Source organism: Crinia signifera, chromosome 6 (assembly GCF_055691185.1).
Source record: "Crinia signifera chromosome 6, ASM5569118v1, whole genome shotgun sequence".
NCBI classification, from domain to species: Eukaryota; Metazoa; Chordata; class Amphibia; order Anura; family Myobatrachidae; genus Crinia; species Crinia signifera.
In genome coordinates this window covers 228,900,130-228,925,330 of record NC_139222.1, presented here as the reverse complement: position 1 = coordinate 228,925,330, position 25,201 = coordinate 228,900,130, and the positions used below count along the sequence as shown (strand labels likewise).

Below are 25,201 nucleotides of genomic sequence, written 5' to 3'. Positions count from 1 at the left end.
TAGCTCCTTACATATGATAAAATCACACGTCTGTTGTCACCATATACCATCCGAGAGTGAACCCAATATACATATATGTGATATAGCGCTTATCTCCATACCATTAACTTATGGGCGTATCCAATTACCACACGCCCACAGACATGCCCCAATGAATATGCATGAATGAATTGGTATAAATAGGCTTCCGTACCTATGTCAGGTTGGTCCTACGAAGCTTAACTGCGAAGCGTACGCAGACCGACTGCATCCGCAGTGTAAACCCCCTGCCTCCCTTCCCCTCTTGAAATGTATTTCGTATATGTCTAGCTTAATTGGTGCGAACCCTTGAACGGACGTCACTCTCCAGTGAGTCTGTGGAGCTCTAGAAGCGGTGTGGTGGCGCCACTCATCGCAGCTCCTGACAGGGCAGTGTCTGACCGGCAGCGTCAGCATTTGACAGTCCGGTACGCTCCAGACACCCCCTCGACAAGCAGTAGCGGCGGGTCTCAGCAGATAGCCGGGAACCCCAGCGCTGACATAATAGCCAGCGTTTGGATTGGACTGCCTAAATCTGAACCCTGCCAGCGTCAGAGAAATACGTTCACGTTGCCTTGTACCTCTGGCTCCGAGCTGTATTCCCTGCTCTGCATATGTGAAACACCTACCACACACATTTGTAACTGCATTGTCGCAATTATATACAGAAATCTATGACTGAGATTCCCGTGTACACATTGCACTTGTGAGACTTGTGATAAAATTAAATCTGTGTATATATATATAAACAAACGCGCACCAATTTAAACTAGGAGAATTAATAAACATAAGAGGACGGCTGATCAGTGGGGAACACTGTGCGAGGATTTGGTATCCTTTTAACCACACTGTCTGTGTCTTACATGTTTTATTTTAGTCTATATTTCGCAACATTTTATCAGCTATTCTCATTAAAAGTTACTTTTTAAGTGTTTAGTTTTTCTTTCTACTTAGTGCACCACTCCAGTGACATCCTTTCCTTTCTTAACAATAATTGTCTCTATCAGTGTCCTGTGGTAGCACCCCCTACATATACTTGTTACTATTCAGGAACGAGTTCCAGTAATAAATCTGTTATGTAATAGGGGTTCCCGTACATTTATAAAAATTCACTTGTCTTGTGCGACTGGCGCATAAAAACCCTTTTTCTAGTATTAAGCTTACAATTAATGATACTTCAGGGAGCAACTAAAAAGCAGTCTTTGCTTTTTAATGCTGTATAACTGGAGAAAGTAAAAAAAATGTGTGACACTAGCCAGCCTTGTCAGAGAAGTGAGCAAAGCTAATTGCAGCCCCACTTTTTTGGCTTGTTTTAATGATCTGACCTTTGAAACCTAATAAAATATTAAAACTCAAAAAAAAAAAAAAAAAAAGACCCGTGTTTTCGCCGGCCAAGGTATTGCCACCTTTGGGTGGCGATACCCTATAGAAGCCTATGGGCTTCTTATTTCCGCCAGTCGCAACCCGCCGTCCTCCGCTGCATATGCCGACCCCCCTCCCTCTGGCTTACCTTCCGCCAGGAAGCCTGGACCCAGAAGGTAAACTCCTCTGGCTGCAGGGGGGAGAAGGAGGCACCAGGGACAGCCTGCTTAGGCTTCCAGCCATGGGGGGAGTGAGGAGAGCCTAGGGAGGTGACGGAGACCCGCATTGCGATGCTAATCACATATGTTAATACATATGCAATAGCATCGCTGCAGTGGCACGGCGATGTATTTTAATACATCCCGCCCATAGTCACACAGCCATAGGCTATAGAAAAAGTTGATCACAACTTCTCCAATGCAAGCAGTAGCACAGGTAAGTGTGACACCTCCACAACCACCAGTGCCATGCAGACCCTGTTAACTACATACACAGGGGTGCAGAGGAGGAGAGGAGGTGTGTGCATTGGGATTTACATAACTGACAGACCCCGCTAGCAAACATTACTGACCCCTCTGGCAAACATTACTGAAACCCCCCAGCAAACACTACTGACAACCCCACCAGCAAACACCACTGACAACCCCACCAGCAAACACCACTGACAACCCCACCAGCAAACACTACTGACAACCCCACCAGCAAACACTACTGACAACCCCCCCCCCAAACACCACTGACAACCCCACCAGAAAAAATTACTGACACCCCCTCCAGCAAACATTACTGAGCCTTTTTCCCCAGCAAGATTTACTGCCCCCCCAATCAAGCATTACTGCATTACTGACAACACCCCCCCCCCCCCCCCCCGCAAACTTTACTGAAACCCCCCAGGAAACATTACTGACAACCCGCCCCCAGGAAACATTACTGACAACCCCCCCCCCCCCCCGAAAACATTGCTGACAAACCCCCCCCCTCAGCAAACTTTGCTGACAAACACCCCCCCCCCCCCCCCCAGCAAACATTACTGATACCCCCTGAGCAAACACTACTGACACCCCCTCCAGCAAACATTACTGACCCCCCTTCCCACAGCAAACATTAGTGACACCTTACCTGAGCCCCTGCTGACCAAGTCTGTGCTCCTGCGGTGTGTGGTTACTGCTCTCCTCTGCTGCTGGGCTCCTCCATTGCATGACATGTGACTTGAACTTCCTGTGTTCAGATCATGAAGCCGGAGACAGGGCAGGGGGCGGCATTGGTGCTCACAGTCACACACACTGATAGGAGGGGGGGTCCAGGAAGACGCCGCTGCCTGTCTATAATAAAACTACAGTACTATGACAGGGCAGCGCGGAGGAGAGGGAAGACGGCCCTGGGTGGGGGAGAGAGGCTACAGAGTCAGACAGTTATACTTACTGCTGCCGCCGCTGCCCGGCTCACTCACTGCCACAGTCTAATGCTGCTGCTCCTCTCCGTGCGCTTCCCGGCTCCCGCTGCTGCCGCTTGTTTCAGCCGCACGCTCCACGGCTACCCACTCACATACAACCCCGCGGTAGCCGGCTTAATCAATGTTATGACGTCGCGCATTCAGTCCGAGACCCCCGAAACATGTTTGCGCATGCGCAGTCAATTTTTTTTTTTGGGGGGGGGGGGGGGGGGGTGGCTGGGACAAAAACCGGGAGGAACCGAGGGATTTGCGGGGGAGCGGGAGGAGGATTGCAAAAACGGGAGACTCCCGCTAAATGCGGGAGGGTAGGCAAGTATGGACAAAAGTGCTTGCTGGCACTGAAACGTCGGCTTTGTTGCACATGGATTGATTTACGTTGTTCTATAAATATTTCTTTATCCAAGACCCCTTGAGTGACGCGGATTATTGCCTACATATATATATATATATACACACACACACATGCATTACATACAGTTACATGAACGATCAGTACATGATGGTTGCCAAAAGATAGACCTTCCCCTCAAAGCTGTAGAGAAACACAGAAAGGCCTCTTTTATCTTCCTGCATAGGAAAAGAGGGGAATAAAGTAAAAAAAAAAAAAAAATGACATTTTGCTAAAGTTCCCCTCTTCTACACCACGTGACCCCCCCCTCCTCATGGAACAAAAATAGTCCCTAGCTGTGACTACAATATCCATCCGCCCAAAACTTGGGTTTGTCTTCCTTCGCTGGTGAATACCTATTGCCCTGACTCGCGCCCATGTTACTAAGGACCGGCCGGCACTCAAGCAGTCGCCCTGAAGCCTAAAGGGGTCGGCGAAGTTGTACGGTAAAGCGACTGATGGGGGGGTGATGTGGCGCGGACTATATAGCCAGCGGAAGGATACGAGCACAGAAGAGACTGCGGAGGGATACGCAAAGCTTCCTCGCTGACTCGTCTCGGAGGGAAGCCATGATGGGAGCTTGAACGTGCAGCAGCAGAAGCGGTGGCGGCGGAGACATGAGACGCGGCAGGCGGGCTCCTGCACCGACCAGACCGGTCCTTCCCTCACCGGCTGTCTAACGGTCCAGCGGCCAGGAGCAGCCGCGAGAAGCAGGAAGCATCGGGCCGGGACATACGGCTTCCCCGCAGGCAGGATAAGCAGAGCGAGCCCGTGCAGGGTGGAGGGGGCGCCCGGGAGGTGCCCGTGTACCCCGAGCTGCAATCGAAGACGGGGCTGCCATTGCTGGGGACCTCGGGACTGCATCGTTGTGAACGGCCCGGAGCGGCAGGCCGCATCCCCCCCATTTGCCCCCTGTCCCCTCCCGGCCATACTCTGGCCTCCCCGGGCAGCCCCCGGAGCAGTAGCACCAGGAGGAGGAGAAGGGGGCGGAGAGGGGACCTGAGCGGCCGGGCAGAGGAGGCAGATTACGGAGCAGGGGCTGCTGCTGCTGCCGCCCCCCACCAGCAGCAGCACCTCTCAGCCCCCCTCTCCTCCTTCTTCCCCACCCCCAGGCTCCCCGACATGACCGCCATCATCAAGGAGTTCGTCAGCAGGAACAAAAGGCGATACCAGGAGGATGGCTTCGACTTGGACTTGACATGTATCCCTTTATGTAGCTCTCTATCTGATTCCCCCCATCCGTCTCTTGCCCAGCCTGGGGTAACTGGCAGGGCTCACTGCTGGGCACCCTTGCACCAGGGGCATGGGGAGACCTGGGATGGGGTGCTGGGAAACTGCCTGGGGCAGTGTTGGAGATGATGGTTGCTTTTGGAAAATTACATTGCTTGAAGGGTCTACCTACTCCAGTGAATTCTAGTAATTGGATCCATCTTGGACTGGTTTGCATCAGGCATGGCTGTCTAGGACTAGATGCGGAGTATGTATGGAGGCCAATGGGTTTGCCAAGTATGTCAGTCAAGTAACAATGGATTTAAAAGTATTTGGCTAGGGTAATGTATATAACCTGGTATGTGTCTTAAGGAGCACTGGCCCTCCCGGCACAGAGAGGGTTAAATATCAGTCATTTGTTGCATACAACCCTTTAGATGGTGATGTTAGTCATTGGATTACACTTGAGTCAATGGTCCTGGGTCAATATTTTAGGTGTGCCAAGATGATCTGCACCTTGCCAGTGTTTGGAGATCTTAGTTTGTCATCTGTTGTAGTAGTCTTTTTGGTGCCTTGTACCCACCCAGCATTTTGCCATTGGAATTATAGGGCTTTAGGGTGCCATTATTTTTTGCTAGTTTGTATGCATGGCATGTTTATGGGATGCCTTAATATGAGAAGGCTTACAAGGTTTTTAAATATTGTAGCATTCGCATTGATGTTCTACATGTGCATGTTGCAGAACGTTTAGGTATGCCATATGTTCAAAGGCTGCGTGATCTGTTTTAAGTCTTGATACGAATCAAAGTATTTCATGTTACCGGATTTTATCACCACAATCTATTTTTCTTCTGAAGCTTAGATCTCATGCATCAGTCTTCTATTGACCTGTTTAAAAATAAAACCAGTGTGCAATGCCCAAATCACAGCATGGAAACCTATTGTTTCCTCCAGGTTTTCGGTTTGGAAATATTGTAACATTTGGCTTTGAAACAATGACGTCATCAGAAATTAATATTCCTTTATCGCCAGCCTGTGTTGGTAAATTAGATTAATATCCTGGCCTTCTTGACACGAGTGTGGCTCTGTATGGTCCCATAGAGTCCGATTACTGGGGAATGTCAGGAAGTACCCATCACCTGAGGTCTAATATAAGTTGAATGAGTCAGCCTCCACTGAATTACAGCACATCTATCCAGACACCTATATAGTGGTAGTCACTACCCTTTTTTTCTAACTAAAATGGAGCTTTTCAAGCATAAAATCCTGTCTATGTGCTGCTATCTTTTGTAGTATTATGCAACCTTTTCATTGCCCTCTTTAATATCTGGTAAGATACATTTTGTTATTCTTAAGTGGTGGCATGAGGTCCTAAGGAATAGTTTTTAAAATGTATGTCAATCTGTCTAGATCATCGGCTGTTTCATATCATTTAAGAACAGGGAAGCAGAATTACAATGTATTTTTAGGCCAGAGCTCAGTCATAGATCAGATTAAGATGAAAATTAAGGTTGCACGTACAAGGATTGCATCAGACACCTTGCAGTTATTTTTTTTGTTCCCTTGGTAGAAAGAAAAGCTGCTGAACTGAAACCTTTAGCTGCTACGAATCAAATTTGAAACCGGTTTTATTTTATTTTTTCATTTTGATTAAGTGCTCCTTTTTTTTTTTATTCTGCCATTATGAAGCTGATTAGCAGCATCCGTTTTAAAGTATTATTGTTTATTTCCAGCAGTCTGCATTTCCTATATTTGTGGGGGTTTTTTGTTACCATTTAACTTTTTACCATTTAAATTGAAAATACATTGGTGACGTCATAGTCTGAGGTCTACTGTGAAGCAGTGTCCTAACTACTGTGCATATTTTATTGTATAGTTTCAGTAGAAATGAACTTTTTTTTTTTTTTTTAACATTACACTAAGATTTTAGGTCTTGGAACTGGATTTTTTTTTTTTTTTTCAATTCTCATGCAACAAACCGTTAAATTGAATTTGGCCTTCATGTAAAAACAATGTTTAGAGTTATTTTGTTTTGTAACTTCAAATGTGGATTGATTTTTAGTTTGTGTAACTTTCTTATTCTGAAGGTATTTTGCTTTAGCATTTACATTTTAAGTTTGTGTCTATTCCTCAAGGGTGCAAGGGTTTTATTTTACTCTTTACAATTGCTCATGTGGCTGCTTAGTCCTGCAAAAGTTTGTAAACTCCCCCTCCCCTCCTCCCACACAAAAAACGAATACAGCTGTATTGCAATATGCCTGTAGCTGTGGCGGGTGAAAAGGCTGCTGGTATTGGATGAGTAGCTCAGCTGGTAAAGCATATCATGTTGGCTATACTTGCTGCTACATCATTAGGTGTATTCACCAACTGTGCAAAGTATTCCCATTAAATAGAGTTCACTACAAGTGTCACTCATGTCTACCACTCAGGAACTTGATGCTTCACTCCTCTTAAGCTGGGTGCACACTTGGCTATATATCAACTACATTGATGATAATATGTGTATATCATCTCCAGTGTGTACAGTCAATATTGTTAATGTGTGGCGGCACCCTCATCAAACAGCTTAATCTGACAATATTGTTAGCGACTGTGTGTACATCACTGGGATAGGAATCGTCACTCAAGCCCCCTGCTCCATACAGTGTGTACAGTCCATATCGTTATCCTGTGGCACTGCCGATATAAGCTATTGTCGGCCATGGGAAATCACCCAATGTGTGCCCAGCATAAGAATGAAATCTGTCCAGAATACCTAAGGACGTCACCTCTTTCTCCTAAGCGAACCTCACTAATGGTTATGTGCAGTTTGCTAGATATTTGCTTGTAACCTGATCTGAAACCATACCTAGTACCATTTTATCTAGTGTTGCGATAGTTTCTAGTTTGCATCTTCTCCTGAATGCATTGTGGCTTTTATGCTATTGCTATGGCTATTGTATGGGGGGAGCCAGCAGAAACCGTTACAAACTTGACATGTTTGAAATGTTTTGAGCTAAAACTGTTAAAGCAATAGCAATTCATGGAAGTTTGTTTGAGGCCTCGTCGCAAGTATAGGCTTCTCCTTGTAGAAGTACATGAGAACATTTGTGCCATGTAAGTGTTCATATCCTTTTGTGGCCTTAAGCCCCGTACACACTGAGTGACCCAGCCTCCGTGCAGAGCAACTGGCTTAAGCACGATCGCTCAGCACACATCTTGGTACATCCGCAATGCACACTGCAATCTGTGTAGCGCGTGGCTTTGCCTATTGCTGATAAGCAAAGCCTATGATGTAGCAGGAAAGACAGCGCAAACACTCTTTCCCTGCAGGCATTGGCGACACGTGGTACCGCACATCGCTGTCGCCCGGGGCTATACACATGCGATCAGTGCTACATTTCTAATGGGGACTATGCAAGGGGAGATGTGGCTGAGCGATGATAGATCTCGCAGGGTGCTCAGCAAGATCGCTCCGCCCACAGTGATGTGTCGCGCTGAGTGATCTCTCAGGGACAGTGTTCTCTGGTGAGAACATTGGCCCTGACCGGCGATTAAAGAGATTGACATCCAGGGTGCTGGAACTTAATCGCTGGACGATGGCACCACGTGGAACCGCGCAACACTAGCGCTATGCCCGCACACAGAGCGATGTAGGAGCATTTTTTAAGCGATCTAGTGAAATCGCTTAGAAAATGCCCCCAAATCGCTCCTTATGTAGGCCCCATAAGGGATCTAGTCAGATTGCTTAGAAAGGTGTGAAAATCACCCGTGAGTATGCCACTTTACTGTTTGTAAAATATTGCAAACATTGAGGAACTTGCTTGTGACTCACTTACTCCCATGAGGTAAACAGCAGTGTCTGTAGTATTTTTGTTTGGACACATTGATAACAATAAGTTGTTTTCTTGTATTCTGTTGAAAGATTGTTTCTATATATAAATAGGACTGGAGACAAGCAGTTTAGATACTATGTATTGGACTTAGGTCAGATTTATGACTAGCTTTGTTTAAGTAATTGTGGCTCTTTTGCTTTTTTTTAATTGTCTTTTTTTTGTTGAATTTGTTCGAACGTAGCAAGGCTTTCCATTGCTAAAATTCCGTGATATGCTGCATCATAAAATGGGCTACATGTTAATTCTAGCTTTGGCAACATGCTGCCAGTGAGTGTTTTTTTTTTTTTTTAAAGCTAAGTGAATGTGCTGAAATAAAAATAAAGCAGACTTTTTTTTACCTTCTTCACCTGATCAGCTGCATTCTTCATACTGGAATACCCAGCCTTTGATTCTCGCCTTTCAGGTTTGTTTGGAACATATTCTAAAGGAAATTTTCAGTAACTGACTTTCCTTTTCAAGCGTTGTGTAGTCCTTCAGTTACGTTCGTGTCTTAATGGCTAGTAGGGAATTGGGGTTTGGCATGCCCTAAACAGGAAAGAAAAAACAGTACCTTTCCATTTTTGTGAAATGCTTCAGAATATTGAACATTCTGCTTAAACATCTTAGAAGAAAATCTTTTCTTTAGTTGTTTTTTTAATTTGTTCAAAAATCTGACTGTAGCCAGAGGCTATTTTAATTGATTACTCTCAAAGCCATAATGCTGGTCTGATTCTTTGATATGCTTGCCAGATTGCTACCACCTAAAGCAGAATATTTGGCTGTGATCCATTTGGTCAGACATGTTGTCTTTATATGTTTTTACCAGATTTGACTGTATATTGCCGATGCTTGGTGGTTGGGTTGGTCTTCCGTGTGTGTCTGTTTGGACACTTGAGCTGATGATTTGGAATATTACCATATAATGACAATAAATAGAAGCTATGGTCCATTAATGTCCGGCTAACAGCATCGTGCCCAGAACTTAAGTCATGAAATGCTGTTTATCCCAACTAAGTGCTGGGCATTAGTCATGGTAAATGGCAACTCTTAACGCAAAGTGCTGGTGTGATGCTGTCCATTGAATAACTCTGGGTCCTCAACCTGAGAGCTACATCTAGTTTGGAAATTGACTTCTCCCTGTAGATGTATTTTGGAATTGATTTTAATTAGTTATGTTCACTATTTTTCTTGCACTACAAGATGCAGGAGTGATAGGAATATAGAATGGACCGATGACTAATAATGTCTTATTGGTGAAATAACCATGACTTAATTGGTTAACCTACTATACTATGAAGGGTATATGCTCTTCTCAAGAAAGAGGGTCTTAAGCCCCATACACAGGTGGCGATGTTGGGCAAGCAATTTCCCCGGTGGTGAAGTCGCCCATACACAGTGTGTAGGGGTGATCTGTGCTAACTGTGTTCTCTATACAAATGTAGGTAATCTATTTAGCTCTTGACGGCATGTTCTGAGAGGGCGGTTGTGATGTGCGGGACTGCTATCACTATGGGGAGTACACTAAGCATAAGCGTTATAGACAGATTTCTTAAGGCCCCCATACATTAGACCGACTTGTCCTTAGGACAAGTCAGACCCAATTCTCCTGTGAGCCGCCCGGCTGCTCCCCGGGAGGCTCACATACAATTTGGCACTTGATGAGCCAGTTTTTACATGTGATAAATCGCTTGCGATTTATCACATGTAAAACAAATGGGGAGCTGCAGGGCGGTGAGGAGCAGTGGGGCGGGCAGCGGCAGTAGTTGGGGCGGGCGGCGGCTCACAAATGAGTTCCCGGCGGGTGCCTCAGCCAATCACAGAACGGCCGGTCATTTGACAGGTATTTTAAAAATCGAATAGCCGCCACTGTGCGTCCCGTGCGGCAGCGCTGCTATTTGTGATCACAGCATGCCGGCCAGGTCAGTGTGTCTGCCCGCCGTGCTCCCCCGCCCCCCGGTGTCTGCATGCATATGCCTGACAGGTGGGCAGGCATATGCATAGCATACAGGGAGGTCGGATGATCTTATGTGCTGACCGTCCGACCTCCCTGATCTGGTCCGATGCGCACGGGACCGCGGATCGGATCATACATCACACACCTGCGATTTTGGGGCGATTTCATCCGGTTATCGGCCCAAAGTGCCGAAATCGGATGAAATCGTCCCAAAATCGTTTAGTTTATGGGGGCCTTTAGAAAACAACAAATAAGTGCTCCTGTGCATGTCCCCCTAACATTTTATTTTTTAAACTCAAATTTACGGATTTAAATTTTCCGGTATGTTTCAAAGCTTTTTATTTTCCATTTTCTACTCCTGAAGTGTCAGGTTCATAGCTGCTCCATGAAGGTCAACATTAAAGAACCTCTTTAGTTTAATTTATGTCTGAAGCGATAATATTTATTCCTTCAATGGCAAATGGCTAGCTGCACATGTACTTTGTATTTTTATAATGGTTGGATGAGTGTTTAGACTAAAGTGATCAGGTAACCATGCTCATAGAAGCTATGTACAGGCATGGAGCCAATGCATCTACCAAGAGCCAGATTTCTAACAGGGAAATGGAAGGAGATTGGATTCTTCAGAGAGTACTATTTAAGGTATAACTAATGTGTGCTGTAGAAATAAAGCAGAAAATTCAGTTAGTCTCTGTAAAGGAACACAAAATGTGGCTGTTTGCACCTGAACAAACCTATTTAATCGCTCTGTCAGATGTCATCTAGTAGCAGCCACAGGTTAAGTTGTGTGCCTGATTTCCCATTAAAGTGGCAAGGTGATGACATTTTTTTTTTATACAAACACCGACCCTAAATACCCAGTTTTAGCTGTATAAACTAATGGATGCGAGTGCCTAAAGTGCTGTTTGGGCACCCAAACCCCACTCTTCCCATATTGACCACAACAGAGGAGCATGGACAATGTAATAGTTGGCATTACTGCCTCACAGCACTGAGGTCATGGTTTTGATTCCCACAGTGGCACTGTGTGGAGTTTGTATGGTTTCCCTGTACTCCTGTTTTATCCCACAATCCAAAAATAAACTGATAGATTATTGGCTCCCAACAAATATCAACCCGTGTGTGTACATGTGGTAGGGAGTATAAAGCGTAAGCTCCACTGAGGCAAGGACTTATGTGAATGGCTCTGTAAAAGTGCTATATCAGGGCTCGACAAATTTATTTAAAATCTAGGAGCCAGGATGAAAATGTAGGAGCCAGATAAATGATAAATTATCGACTGCGTGCACCAAAACTTTACGCATGCCATAATGCATGATGTGCAAGAGAGCGGGAGGGAGGGGGCAGGGTGTAAAAGATATGCTGACCAGATTCTCTTGCTCTAATTGCAGGGGCTGGGGTTTCTAACTGGTGATCTCCACTGACAGGCAATTCCCCCCCCCCCCCCCCCCCTATAGCACTATAGGACTATAGCACAGCCCGCTGAGGTGACTATGGGGCCGGCCGGTGGGCCAAAGTGCCGCTGAACAGGTCCCAGCAATGGGGAGTGGAACACTGCTCAGGAGGCTCTCTGGGGGGGTTGCGGACCTCCGATATGCTGCAGGGGGAGGGGAGAAGCACACTACTATCCACGGCTGTATGGACTCCTTAGGCAGGAGCTGAGATGCTATGATACTGCTGCTGCATCCTATCGCCTCTGGTCGCCAGGGAGGAAATTCTGGTCGCCCTGGCGACCGGGGTTTTGTCGAGCCCAGCGCTATATAAAAAAACTGGTAATAGATAATAATAGTATGATCTGATAAAACTATTTGTTATTGGGCAGGCTGGTGAGAGCGGTTAAAGATTGACTGCAGATGTTTATTACCTAGTGTTTATGGGGCTAAAGGGAGGCAATGGATGAAATTCTTCCAGTGTTGCCATCTAGTACCCCTTTTCCACTAGGCTAAATATCCCAGGTTTTTGCACGGGAGCATGCAAAACCCGGGATTTTAGGCAGGTGGAAACGCTCCCTGTAGAAATAACCCAGGTCGTCAGACCCGGCACTTCTACCCAGGTAGCGACCAGGGTTGAACATGTGTTCGGGTCACTGTGTAGTGTAAACGGGAAACGGGTCGATGCGACCAGGGTCCGAGTCGCTAAAGTGCAAAAGCTGGCGCTGGGAGATGCTCTCATCTCCAAGCGCCACCCGACCCCACCTTCCGGTGACGTCACCAGCCCGGCATTATGCTGGGTGGGGACTCTAGTGTGAATGGGTTTGCAAGCCGGGTCGCACCCAGGTTGTTGCCGGGTACAAAATCCCAGCTACGACTTTGGTCTTGTATCCGATGTATTTGATGGCTTATGCAGGGTCTATATAATGAGTAGGATTTAGTGCTCGCTGCTAAAACATGATGTATTTCTCTTTTCAATCCTCTGCATGACTGTGGAGTTTGATTCTATATAAAAATCATGTTTTGGATGACATGAGAAATTATCTTGGATTTCAGAAGTTACCTATACTCAAGGCCTCTTTAATGTTACCAGTGTGCAGTACTGTTTTTCGACTCTGTACTACAGTACGGCTGTGGCAGTATTCAAATAGTTGTGCACCCAGCAGCCACTGGAGGGCACCCAACACAGCTATTCAAATGTAGCTTGGATCAGGCTCTGCTTGTGCTGGCATTTTAGCTCCCGCTCCCTGGGGCTGGCAATCTAAATCTGCATAAAGTCACCAATTTGAGCACTCAAATAGGACTTTTCATGGCGCATCCCTTGTGTTCGCCAAAAACCCAACCTTAATGAGCGCACTCAGCTACAAAACAAATATCAATTGCATATCTCCCCACAATCTCTTGTTGCTTTAGACGGGTGCAATATGACTATTAGATGTGACCCAAGTGTTTACTTCTGCCGAGTCTTTTTATTTTTTGTTTGTTTTTGGAATCGTAGATGATCAGAAACCTGTTCTGCTCAGTTTTGGCAATTTAAAAAGAAGCATGCACTACTGTAGTTAATATTGTCCCTGTTCTGAAAGGTATAGGGGAAGATGAGTCCAGACAAAGTGCTAACCAATCCACTCCTGTCACTTTTACAAACTTCCTGTAACATGACAGAAGCTGATTGATTTGTACTTTATTTCAGTTGAAAACAGACAAAAGTAGCTAACTTTGCACCATGGTAAACCCATGATTAACTGCAGGTGGCAGAGCTTTAACCCTTTGAGTGTCAACATGTGTGAGATGTGCAAAATATCCACCAATAATCCCAGCGTCACTCACATTTGTTATATAAATCTAAATAATGCTGTGTAAAAAAGATTATATTTTCTATATAAGGTAACACTACAGGTCATTCTGATGAATACAAATGTTTGCTTCGCAAATATCACACCTATTTTGAGACATTCACCCGGGAAGCAAAAAAGGTTACATATGCAGAGATTTTAAAGGCCTCACTACATCGAACTGGTGGTCCCACTATGAAATTCTTCATGTTAAAAAAATAATAGATTTGCCAATCCTGACCTATTTTGGGTTGGAATTGAGGAAATCAAAATCTTTTGAACCGGTTGAAACATTAAAACAATACATTGCAGAATGATGTGGTATTTTTTGATTTCGGTGAGGAATGAAAACCTTAACTGCAATATAAATGTATTTCCATCGCTATCCAATGTACAAAGTAACTTTTTATGGTTCTTTAACTGGTTTGCTCCCAACTAAGAATCGGCCTTTCTGTGCAGCTTTCTGTCTCTTCCTGTTCAAGCTGCATTTCTTTACAGGTGCATGATTTACACAGTAGCTGATGCAACCAGGCTACAGGCAGCTCTGTAGTGATGTCATGGTGAGAAACTTTGCCGTTTCAGAAGATGTATTTTCACTGGACTATGCAAATTGTGGTTTCCTGTTCCGATCATTGCACATAGTGATATTGCTGCAATTTCCCACTAGATCTGCAGTTTGAAAAGTGATTGAAAGGATCTTTTATGAAAAAGGAATGGCTGGGGTCACAGTAATAAAATAGAAATATATTTTGGGCACATTCATTAGGGTGCTTGCATACAGTAGCTGTCATGTCCTGTCATTATGTACAGCAGATAGTAGAAACAGGAATGGAAAATGGTAACAGTTGGTTAATATGCATCAATAATCCTGCCAATAAGTTATCTTTAAAAGTAATAAAGGGATTGCAAGAATGCCTCATAAAATGTCACCATAAATAGTAATCAATAAAATTCAAGCAGGAATATGCCAATGCCAACAGTATTTTCCATAAATAGGTCACATGTATTGATGATGCCCCAAAAAATGTTGCCATAGAAGTAGGGCCCAGCAATGTCAATCATAATACCCCTTTCATACAACAAATGTAGTTCTACAAAATAAAAAAAAATAGCAATTCTTAATACATATACAGCGGTGCTCACGGTCTCGTGCCTCCTGCTTCTAATTGGTCACTGACAGCATCCAATTAGAAAATTACATTTAAACTTGTGTTTTTCTAGACAGTCTCTTTGTGTCTAGCGATTACACGTATAGGTTGAGTATCCCTTATCCGAAATGCTCGGGACCATGAGCATTTCGGATAAGGATTTTTATGTTTTTTGGGGGGGGGGATTTTTAGTTTTTTATATGCATACCCGGCCCCCCCCCCCCCCCCCCCCCAATGGTCCCTTGGCATCCCCTGGGGTCCACGGTGGCCTTTGGGATCTTCTTCAGCGGTGCTAAGGGTGCATTGCACGAGTTTGCAGGCGTGCTGGTGACATCACTGGCGCACCCGCGCAATGCACTCCTGGGACAGCTGAAGAAGATCCTGAAGGCCGCCGTGGACATCAGGGAACTTGGTAAGTATGAAAGGGGGGGGGGGGGGATACCACTGTTTTTGGAATATTTTGGATGACATCTCCAGATAAGAGAGACTCTTCCTGTACTTTATGTAGCTGTATCGATTTTACTGTTTGCCTATTTCCAGACCTAGATTGAGGTGGCAGTTAAATGTTCATATAAACGTGACTGTATATTAAATGGAACTATACTACCATGTTTCTAATTTGATGGTGGTATACTTAAAACCCTTGTGTACATGAGATGTTAGCGATAGTCCTCAGTTATGTAACGGATACAATAAATGGGAGATGACCATTTATTCAATTGCTTAGGCCAAATTTAAGATGAAGCAAATATGCTGCATTGTACACAGTGGTGATGTCCTACTATTTACCTTGAAGGGACCAGCTGTAGTAAGTGTTGAGTTGCAACCCTGTGTGTGCTCTTTTATACATTTGACCTTACACCATATGGTAATCATTGAAGTATGATGGCCACAGGGCATGGTACAGATGTTAAATATGGGGGATGGATGATAAAAGTTGTATTTGGAAAAGTTGTACAAAATGCTTGCGGATTTATTACACCACCTGATCCATGCACTTGGCTAAAGCTTTGTAAGAGAAGACATGTTTTCCCAATAATTACATATGTCTATTCCCAAATAATGTAATGCTGTGTTTTCCATCCTTTTTTTTTTTTTTTTTGCAGCAACTAAATTTAATTAGCATTGAATTCCCCCAATATGTCAGTTTTTGGTTATAATGATAATGAGCACGTGCTCCGCTGCACACATCAGTCATATACAATACTGCCAGCATTGCTAGTTTTTCTGCGCATCTCTATAGGGCAGTGGTAGCCAACCCTAGCCTACGAGAGCTACCAACAGTTCACATTTTCCAGACAACCTAGCTGCTGCACTCATTAATCACTGACACATTTTAAAAGATACACAGATGGAGCTAATTAGCTCACTTGTGATTCTGTGAGGAGACCTGCAAAACATGCACTGTTGGTAGCTCTCGATGACTAGGGTTGGCAACCCCAGCTGTAGGGTATAGGGCGAAACATGGGATGTGGGTTGAGACAGTGGGCTATTCCAGAACTGCTTGTTACATGCTCCAGTGTGGATTGAACTGCCTCTATTGTAAACATATGAATACAGTGGGGATCGAAAGTTTGGGCACCCCAGGCAAAAATTCATTTTAATGTGCAAAAAAGCCAAGGAAAGATGGAAAAACCTCCAAAAGGCATCAAATTACAAATTAGACATTCTTATAACATGTCAAAAAAAGTTAGATTTTATTTCCATCATTTACACTTTCAAAATAACAGAAAACAAAAAATGGCGTATGCAAAAGTTTGGGCACCCTGCAGAGTTGTACTGCCCCCTTTGGCAAGTATCACAGCTTGTAAACTTTTTTTTTTTTTTTTTTAGCCAGCCAAGAGTCTTTAAATTCTTGTTTGAGGTATCTTTGCCCATTCTTCCTTACAAAAGTCTTCCAGTTGTTTGAGATTTGTGGGCTGTCTGTGATGCACTGCTCTTTTAAGGTCTATCCATAGATTTTCAAGTATGTTGAGGTCAGGAGATTGTGAAGGCAAAACCTTCAGTTTTCTCTCTTGATGTAATCCACTGTGTATTTTGAGGTGTGTTTAGGATCATTATCCATTTGTAGAAGCCAGCTTCTCTTTACCTACAGCTTTTTCACAGATGGCATCAAGTTAGCGTCCAAAATTTGCTGGAATCTTATTGAATCCATTTTTCCTTCTACATGTGAAATGTTCCCTGAGCCACTGGCTGCAATACAACCCCAAAGTACGATTGAGCCACCCCCCATGCTTAACAGTTGGAGAGAGGTTCTTTTCATTAAATTGTGCTCTTCCTTCTCCAAATGTACCTTTGCTCATTCCGGCCAAAAAGTTATATTTTAACCTCATCGGTCCACAGAACTTGATTTCAGAATGCATCAGGCTTATCTATATGTTCATTTGCAAACTTCAGACTCTGATTTTTGTGGTGAGGACGTAGAAGTTTTTCTTCTGATGACTCTTCCATGAAGACCATATTTTTTACAAGTATTTCTTTACAGTGGAATAGTGTACCACAACTCCAGTGTCTGCCAGATCTTCCTGGAGGGATCGTGCAGTCAAACGTGGGTTTTGACTTGCTTTTCTCACAATCTGCGAGCTGTTCTGTCTGATATTTTTCTTGATCTTCCAGATCTTTCTTTAACTTCCGCTGTTCCTGATGACTGCCATTTCCTAATTACATTCTGAACAGAGGATATGGGCATCTGATAACGCTTTGCTATCTTACAGCCTTCTCCTGCTTTGTGAGCGTTTCAGTGTTCTACACAACTGCTTAGAGTTGGCATTCCCAACCATGGTCCTCAAGGCACACCAACAGTGCAGGTTTTAGTGATATCCAGGCTTGAGCACAGGGGACTTACTTAGTACCTGAGTGATTCTGATTAATCCATCTGTGCTGAAGCCTGGATATCACTAAAACCTGCACTGTTAGTGTGCCTTTAAGACTGTGGTTGGGAATGCCTGGCTTAGAGGAACCCTATTCCCAATTCCTTGATTGTTGGGGCAAGGTCAGATGACTCTGGCCTTTTTAAAACCTTTGAGATTGGCATCACCTGGCCTTTCCAGACAATGATTGAGAACAATCCATGACACTGCCAGGTCTCAGCTGTCCAAAGGGGGCCGTGCATGCTATAAACTCTGCAGGGTGCCCAAACCTTTGCAGATGCCATTTTTTGTTTTCTGTTATTTTGAAAGTGTAAATGATGGAAATAAAATCAAACTTTTTTTTTGACATGTTATAAGCATGTCTAATCTGTAATTTGATGCTTTTTGAAGATTTTTCCTTCTTTCCTTGGCTTCTTTTTGAACATTAAAATAATGTTTTGCCTGGGGTGCCCAAACTTTCGCTCCCCACTGTATAACTGTCCCAAATTAGTTCAGTAGAATAGTTGAACTCAATGGTATGTATAAATAGAGCATAACTTGCAGTAAAAGCACTTTTTAAGTTGGGATCTTATGAGTCAGTTTTGGTAAAACGTTGCGTCAAATTCCTAATCGGTTATCCTTGCCCATGTAGTGTTTGATCCACAAGTACTCTCTACTAATAACTTTGGGGGCGTAAAACAGGCATTCTTCGAAGAACATTTCTGAAAGCGTTTCAAGCCAAAAAGGATTATTTCCTGCCCCAGGATTTGAAGTTTTAGAATATAACAGTGCTGTTTTCAAGTACAGTCACTTCAGAAATGAGCTTGGCAGACAGCATGAATATATCCCCTATGCTGAAAATACCAAAGGCGTTTTCCTTGGACTAGCTGTGGCAGTCTGAGCACAAAGTGCTCACTGTTGAAAGAGAAGATACTGCAAAAAGTCTGCGCTACAGCTGAGAACAGACACCGCTTTATATCCCCCTTTATGCTGGTATTTTTAACTCCTTTTTCCTCTGCAGACCTGTAAGTTCATTACTGGTTCAGTGTCCAGTCAACCACTGCTTTTGACACTTTTGTATAGTATGCAAAGATTTGACTGTTTTAAGATGAACTTTGTTGTAGTTCCTGTCCAGGAAGTTCAAACAGTGGGTGACCTGATGAAACTAGTGGCCAGATCAGGCGAACTGGGATTTAAAATTGTGAAGCTCTGGTCTTTACTGAGCAATGGCTGATTTATTAATAATTTTTTTTTTTTTTTACTCACATTTATCCCATGTAATTCCTGGGGAGCTGCGGGGGCAGGAGAACAAAACCTGAGCAGGGTGTGGTTCGGACTGTTTGAAGCACTCGGGGGCTGTGGGTGTTGTGGTTGCAGTGGGGCAGGCAGTCTGACATCGCTATGTCCATGAAGTGCTGTCCCCCCCCCCCCCCCCCTCCCCCCAAAAAGATAGGCCGGTCTCTGATTGGCCACACCTGTGGATTTGACCATCACATCGTGGGTGCTAAAAAGCACCTGCAATGTGCCGCCGATGGGTCATATGCGACAGATTGAACCTGTAACAGGTTCAATCTGTAGGGTCCGATCCTAAACTCATCGGGTCGGATGGTGTCAAACACATTTGATCCGTTGAAATTGGCCCAAATCTGATGAGTGTAAGGGGAGCTTAAGTAATGCTTTATGCAGTTAGTGGAGGTTATGTACTAACCAGTAACTGGAAATAGAGATCGGTCTTCCCCTTTTTTTTTGTTATGAAGAATTCTCAAGTGATTCTTTGTACCCAGGAAACAGAGGGACTCCTTGGTTTATGCAAGTTCCTTGTACATACTTGCAGGCGTCTGCATCCTCTGTCAGTCCACATACACTTTGAGCACAGGTGGAAGATAGCTGCGTTCGCCTCAGCTAATATAATGTGCACATATAATTGATGCTGAAGCTTCGAATTGGAAGACCTCAGTAGTGTAGCTGTTGTGTTTTTTTTTTTTGTGTATGTATGTTGCTCTGCACTTTCTGTAACAGGTCAACGTCCTGGGTGCCCTCCCCGCTATATAAGTATATGCAAATGGACTGGCAGCACTAGCAGCAGGTTTCAAAGAAGGACAGACACGCTGGGTGTTCGCACCCAGCGTGTCCATCGTTCTTCTTTGAAACCTGCTTTTTACAAAAAAAAAAAAATTATTTACAGTTTCTTATATAGCACAGCAGATTCCGTTGCACTTTACAATAGTAGACAGTGATCAAACAAACTGGGTAACAACAGACAGACTTGGAGGTTAGAGGGCCCTGCTGCAAGCTTACAATCTATAGGGATATAGGAGGGAAACGCATGATTCACGGCTACATTTGCCGTTCTCCAGACATCATGACAATCATCACGTTTTTACTATTGTCATTAATGTCAATACCTTAAAAAAAAAATTCATTAAATATACATAAAAAAAAAAACACCATTGTTTGTTGGAATTCTTCATCTGCCCAGCTTCAAGATATCTGCCATACTGGCAAAACCAAAAGTTTCACCCCACTATATGTAGACACAGGGATCAATAGTTACTTTTTTATGAAGGTGTCTCCACACTTATATTTTCTGTTATTTTCCTGTGCAATGGTGTCTTGCATAGGTATATGCACTACTTACCTGGATGTATGGGCGGAGTTGGCAATGGCTGCTTGATGTGCTCCATTATGTGTGTGACTTAGTGGCCATTAATGTGTAACTTTTCAGTGTCAGTCTTCAGGCAACAGAATAGTATCCAAAAAGAGAAATTAAAAAACATTAAGTGTCCATCGATACAGAAAGAAATGACTATTTCAATATACATAAAACAATGTTAGTATTATTGTGTATTATGTATTTTTTTTGGTAACTAATATCTTGTGCTCATGGTTCAAGGGACAATGGATTTTTTCCAATCTGATCACTTGTGGGTGGTCAATTTAGGCACAGCTTCTGTATTTCTGCTCACAGCCTTTGACAACCACAGCTACGAAAGTTGAATTCCTCCCCCATGGTATCTTCTGGGATTTAGCTTATGTAGTGTAGTGTCTGAGCTTTTCATCAAAGTATGCTCAAAACTGATACATTTTTTTTTTTTTTTTTATATATACGTTTCAGTAGTATATGTTTTAAAGAACTAATATATTTTGGCAGATACAATGTGTATTTATTTATTTTGGCAATATACCAATGTGGCTGTGGATGTTTATCTGCAGTCTAAAAACGTTGCTTGTATTGTAGGTAGATGTACATTACAAAATGAAAGTTACTTACTGTTACAGCTGATCCCCATGGTGTTGTAAAGCTATATATATTATGTACAGGATACGAATTACCAAATGTGTGTTTTTGGTTTTGTTTCCCCCCCCCCCACACTTAGAAGTGACCACAATCTAAATTTCTTTAACTGAAAATTCTCAGATATTTATCCCAACATAATTGCCATGGGTTTTCCGGCAGAAAGACTTGAAGGTGTATACAGAAACAATATAGATGATGTAGTAAGGTAAGTCATTCTCTTCACTCTGCTTTTCAGATGAGTGTGTCTCCTGTCTGGTTTCTCTTATATAAGTCCAGTGGCTTTTTCTTTTTAAGATGGCATTTCCTTAGATGCTCTTTTTACCTTGGTGATCTATCTCGCTACAGTCCCTAATCTTTTCTATGTTCGTCTCACTCCCACCTTCATTCTCGGGTGTTCACATTTAATGTTTCCAAATGAAAACTTAAATTTGGTATCGGAATGTTGCACCTGATTGCATCGCTTTGGATATGCAAGGAAGCAGGTGTCACTTGGTTTGTTGCTGTTTTGGGCAAACCTATTTCAATGTCTAGCAATCTACACATATTTCTACTAGCATTGTTTATGGAATTAGTAGGAATTAGGTTGTAAACACTGATATACCCAGCACAACTAGTAGCTCATAGATTTATTTTTAATCTTCGTAATTTTTTTTTTGTTTGGGGGGCATAAGGGAATGTAACAATGCCTGTTGCCTTTACTTTTTCTTTTACCTATTGGCTACATATGAACTATATGTGACCCAGGTTGCATTGTCTAAACAACTTCCTTCATTCTTTAACAGGATGTTCTGCTACACAAAGGCACCAAAATGCCATCCATGGTAAATCGCGTCATAAGGCTGGTGGTTCCTGTATGCCTTTGTTCTAGTTTATAATCAAATTAGGTCTAGTGTAAGGCAGGAGGTTGCAATTGTAAATCTCTGGTTCCATTATGTTGCATTAATAAATGTTTTGTGAAGTGTATATTAAAATGGTCCAGGCCAGGACCGTGTTTTTTTTATTTTCAAGAATTTAATTTCAGGTATATATGAAGCAACAAAGTAATAGATGCATCCTTATAAGCTAAATCCTCCATTCTTGTTCTGCTGGTTACAAAATAATTTGCATTCACACTGTTTTTATTTTGTAGTTACATCAAATGCAAGCAAGGATATATTTTCTTCCTTGAAAAGTATGGATTGCAATGTTATGTCGATATTTTTCAAGCTGGAGTCCAGTTGGCAATTAGACCGCGGTAGTTGCATCAGTGTCATGTTTCTGCATGCTGTTTAGTTTATTAACAGTGATGCCACAGTGATGTCAGCATATTTTGTTGGTGTGTACAGCAACATCATTTGCAAGACTGCTACAAAGCCTCACAGCTTAAAGGATTCGACTCTGTGTATGTACATTTTATTAGGTAATGTCTTATACTAGTTTTTCTATTAAGTTTGCTTGCATGTGTCATACAGAATGTAGTGTTCATTCTAGCACCCTGACCTTTTAAAAAAAAAAAAAAAAACTGGTGCATTTCAGCTTTCCTGCTGGGGTGCTGCTAGCACACTCTGGTCTGTAGGTCAGCACTGAAGTACAAACCAGTCTTTGCTGTAAATGCTACAGCCGAGTGACGCCGCACACATGAAGGAGGAACTGCAAGGGTTTTGAATGGTGCATTGTTCTAGATTGAACTCCATAGGATGGTTTGTGTATCTCAGAAACTGATGATCTGAGGTTGTAAGGTACAATATGCTGTTTACAGCGAATAGTGCACCAAGTTAAGGAATGGTTTAGTTTGGGCCATTTTTGTAGGTGAAACGCATTGGTGATGAGAATGGTCTAACTAGATCAAGCTTATATGAAGGTTGACCTTAACTTGCCCATTTGTTTACAGTGACCTGTAAAAAAGCATCTCTGCATTCATTGTGTGCTTAACCTCTCAAATCTGCTAAGAGCAGGATTCTGTGCTTGACAAAAACTGAGTTTTGATTGGCCACAGGCTCAGCAAAACTGCTGCTCGTCATGGCTACAGGGCCTAACTCCACAGTTATCACCCGTGTACAGCACACTGTGTCACTGCCGGGGGTTTAAAGGTTTGGGAAACCAATTATTTTTTCTGCAACATTCACATTGTAGTATAAGTATGAACTTGACCGGTCTATTCTACTTTAGTTCAGGTGGTTGAGGATGGGAAGGTGTAATGTTATGGGGAATGTTTTCTAGCACACACTAGTGCTTTTAAGAACAATTTTTGCATCCTTAAAATAAAGGAATATTTTTTTTAGCACCATGTTGAATTTACACCATGAACAACTCTGGCTATTCAGGGGGAAGTGGTATCCTAAATGTTGCCACTGGATGTCCATAAGTATGTAATTTATAAGGTTTTTTTTATTATTATTTATTTTGAATGGGGCATCTATGTAAGGAATGCTATTGGCTATATTCACTGTTGAGCGGTCTGTCCCTGGAACTGCACTGCTGCTGCACTACAGTACTAATTCTCTGCGGCAGTAGTCCGAGCCTGAACGACTCCTGAAATTACTTGGTCTGTGGTAGTCCATTTCGGCAGAACATTATACTCAAATAGGTCAAGTAAATTTAGCAATAAGGTAGGCTGTTTGAAAAGCTTTTAAATGATTAATTATAGAGAAACGTAAGGCTTTTGTGGGGCCTTTCCTTAGCCAGATAATGCAGTAAATAAGTGAACAGTTTTTTGCGGACATCACCAAAAAACTTCAATGAGAAGCCGCTTATCATGGGTTTGCTCACTACTGTGATTAGACCTATCCTATTGCCCTCAAAACCAGAGAAAAGTATAGGAGAAAATTGTTAAATCGGCCCCAAATAGCCCAAACTAATATAAGAAAACTTGCAAAGTACAAAAAGGTGACAAAACCCTTCACCAGCGCTTAGGAGGAATACTCTCCTTCTTGAAGGGTTTTGTCACCTTTTTATACTGTGCATGCTTTCTTTGAGATTAGATTTCCTAATATAAGAAAACTGTAGAAATCTATGTGGTCATATTATAAAGATTTGGAGTACTTTAAATTGGGCCATATGACTACTTATATGCATTTTTCAAAATATGTGGAAAAGTGATCGGAAAGAAAGTGTTTTTCAACAAAAGAAGTGCTCATATTCAGCGTCTTGACAATGGGAGGAAAATCACTGGACTGAAAAATTGCTTGGTGAATACATATTGAGCGATCACTGAGGGTTTTTTTTTCATTGTCCAAGTAATTTTCGGCTGGCTGGACAGCTTTCCAAAGCAGAGCGCTATGTAAATCCTTCCAAGCATGGTAATTCAGCCACATAAACTAGCTTACACCAACCTAAGTGCTGAGCGTGAAAGTTCAGTTTTACCACCTAAATGCGCCACTTTTTACACATTTACCACCAGTATGGAGGACAGCAGCACCAGAACAGAGAAGCAAATTGCTATGTCAGGTGCACGGCATTGACAATTGTTGATGCTATCGTTTGAACCTCCATTTTTAGTTTAAAAATCTAACCTGGGAGATCTGTGAGGGGTTTAGTATACCATTTTGTGTACCCAATGCCTCCGGTAGCGCTTTATAGGCAAACTATTGATCTTTTATTGATTTTTTTTTTTTTTATGTTTTATTTCAGACGATCTGACTATTTCACAGATCGCTCTTTGTGTATTCCTCGAGCGATGGCAATGTACGGTCCAACACGTCGCTATCGCCTGCTAGCTAAGTGCATGCAGTCAAAATCTAGTCAAATTGCTTAGCAAGTGACTGCAAATCGCTCTGTGTGTATACAATGGCCCTCATTCTGGTTGACTAGCAAAGAAGCAGTATTTCGCTGCTATTCGTGCCAAGTAACGCCATTCGAGCAAATGACTGTCCCCCGCTGAATGCCGAATGTCCCCACAGGCCTGCAAATGGATGTTATGCATATAAACACCCATTTGCAGACTTGCGTGCATTTCCGAAATTTTTCGATGGTCGCCGACCATGGCATGATTTTTAAGCGCTCGCTAGTCTAAGTCACTTTATCCTGCCTTAGATTCTTGGCGTCAGCTACCTGCCCTCGGAAGGCAGGTAGATGTCCCCATTTTGCATAGGGAAGCCCAGGGTTCTCCTTTGCGCACCCAGCGTTTTCATGGGAATGCCCAGGAAACGTAGGGTATTCGTCCTGTCAGTCTCCTTCGCACACACCCTGCGGTGAGCACTCTCCAAGGGCTCCGATTTATGCACAGGCTATCAACATCGGTCCCCGCTTCAAATTCACAACGGGGTGCAGCAACGAGGGCCAATGAGGATCTTCGTCATCCTGAACCACTACCTGCTTAAGCAAAATTGCTTAACACACACTGCTGCATGTATATGGGCGATCTAGACACTGGGATATAACCACCCTACATAGCTTAGCATCTCAATGTGTGTATGCCCCTTTACAGT

At 43.2% G+C, this 25,201-nt stretch overlaps 2 protein-coding genes across 8 annotated transcripts in view; one reads left to right on the top strand and one right to left on the bottom strand.

Annotated features, from left to right (window-relative positions):
- LOC146009057 (uncharacterized) overlaps positions 1 to 2,781 on the bottom strand; it is a 77,322-nt gene extending 74,541 nt beyond the window's left edge. For all 4 annotated transcript variants that reach the window (XR_014444605.1, XR_014444604.1, XR_014444606.1 and 1 more), the window contains exon 1: positions 2,500 to 2,781. Coding sequence is in view for 1 of the 4 variants with exons in the window: in XM_083149064.1 (XP_083005190.1) it covers positions 2,500 to 2,579 (80 nt within the window). In the remaining 3 variants the exon portion in view is untranslated. The remainder of the gene's footprint in view (positions 1 to 2,499) is intronic.
- Positions 2,782 to 4,205: 1,424 nt separating this feature from the next.
- Positions 4,206 to 25,201, top strand: part of PTEN (phosphatase and tensin homolog) — a 64,635-nt gene continuing 43,639 nt past the window's right edge. For all 4 annotated transcript variants that reach the window (XM_083149063.1, XM_083149061.1, XM_083149062.1 and 1 more), the window contains exons 1-2: positions 4,206 to 4,422; positions 20,916 to 21,000. In XM_083149063.1, coding sequence (XP_083005189.1) covers positions 4,344 to 4,422; positions 20,916 to 21,000 — 164 coding nt within the window. In that variant the 5' untranslated portion in view covers positions 4,206 to 4,343. The remainder of the gene's footprint in view (positions 4,423 to 20,915; positions 21,001 to 25,201) is intronic.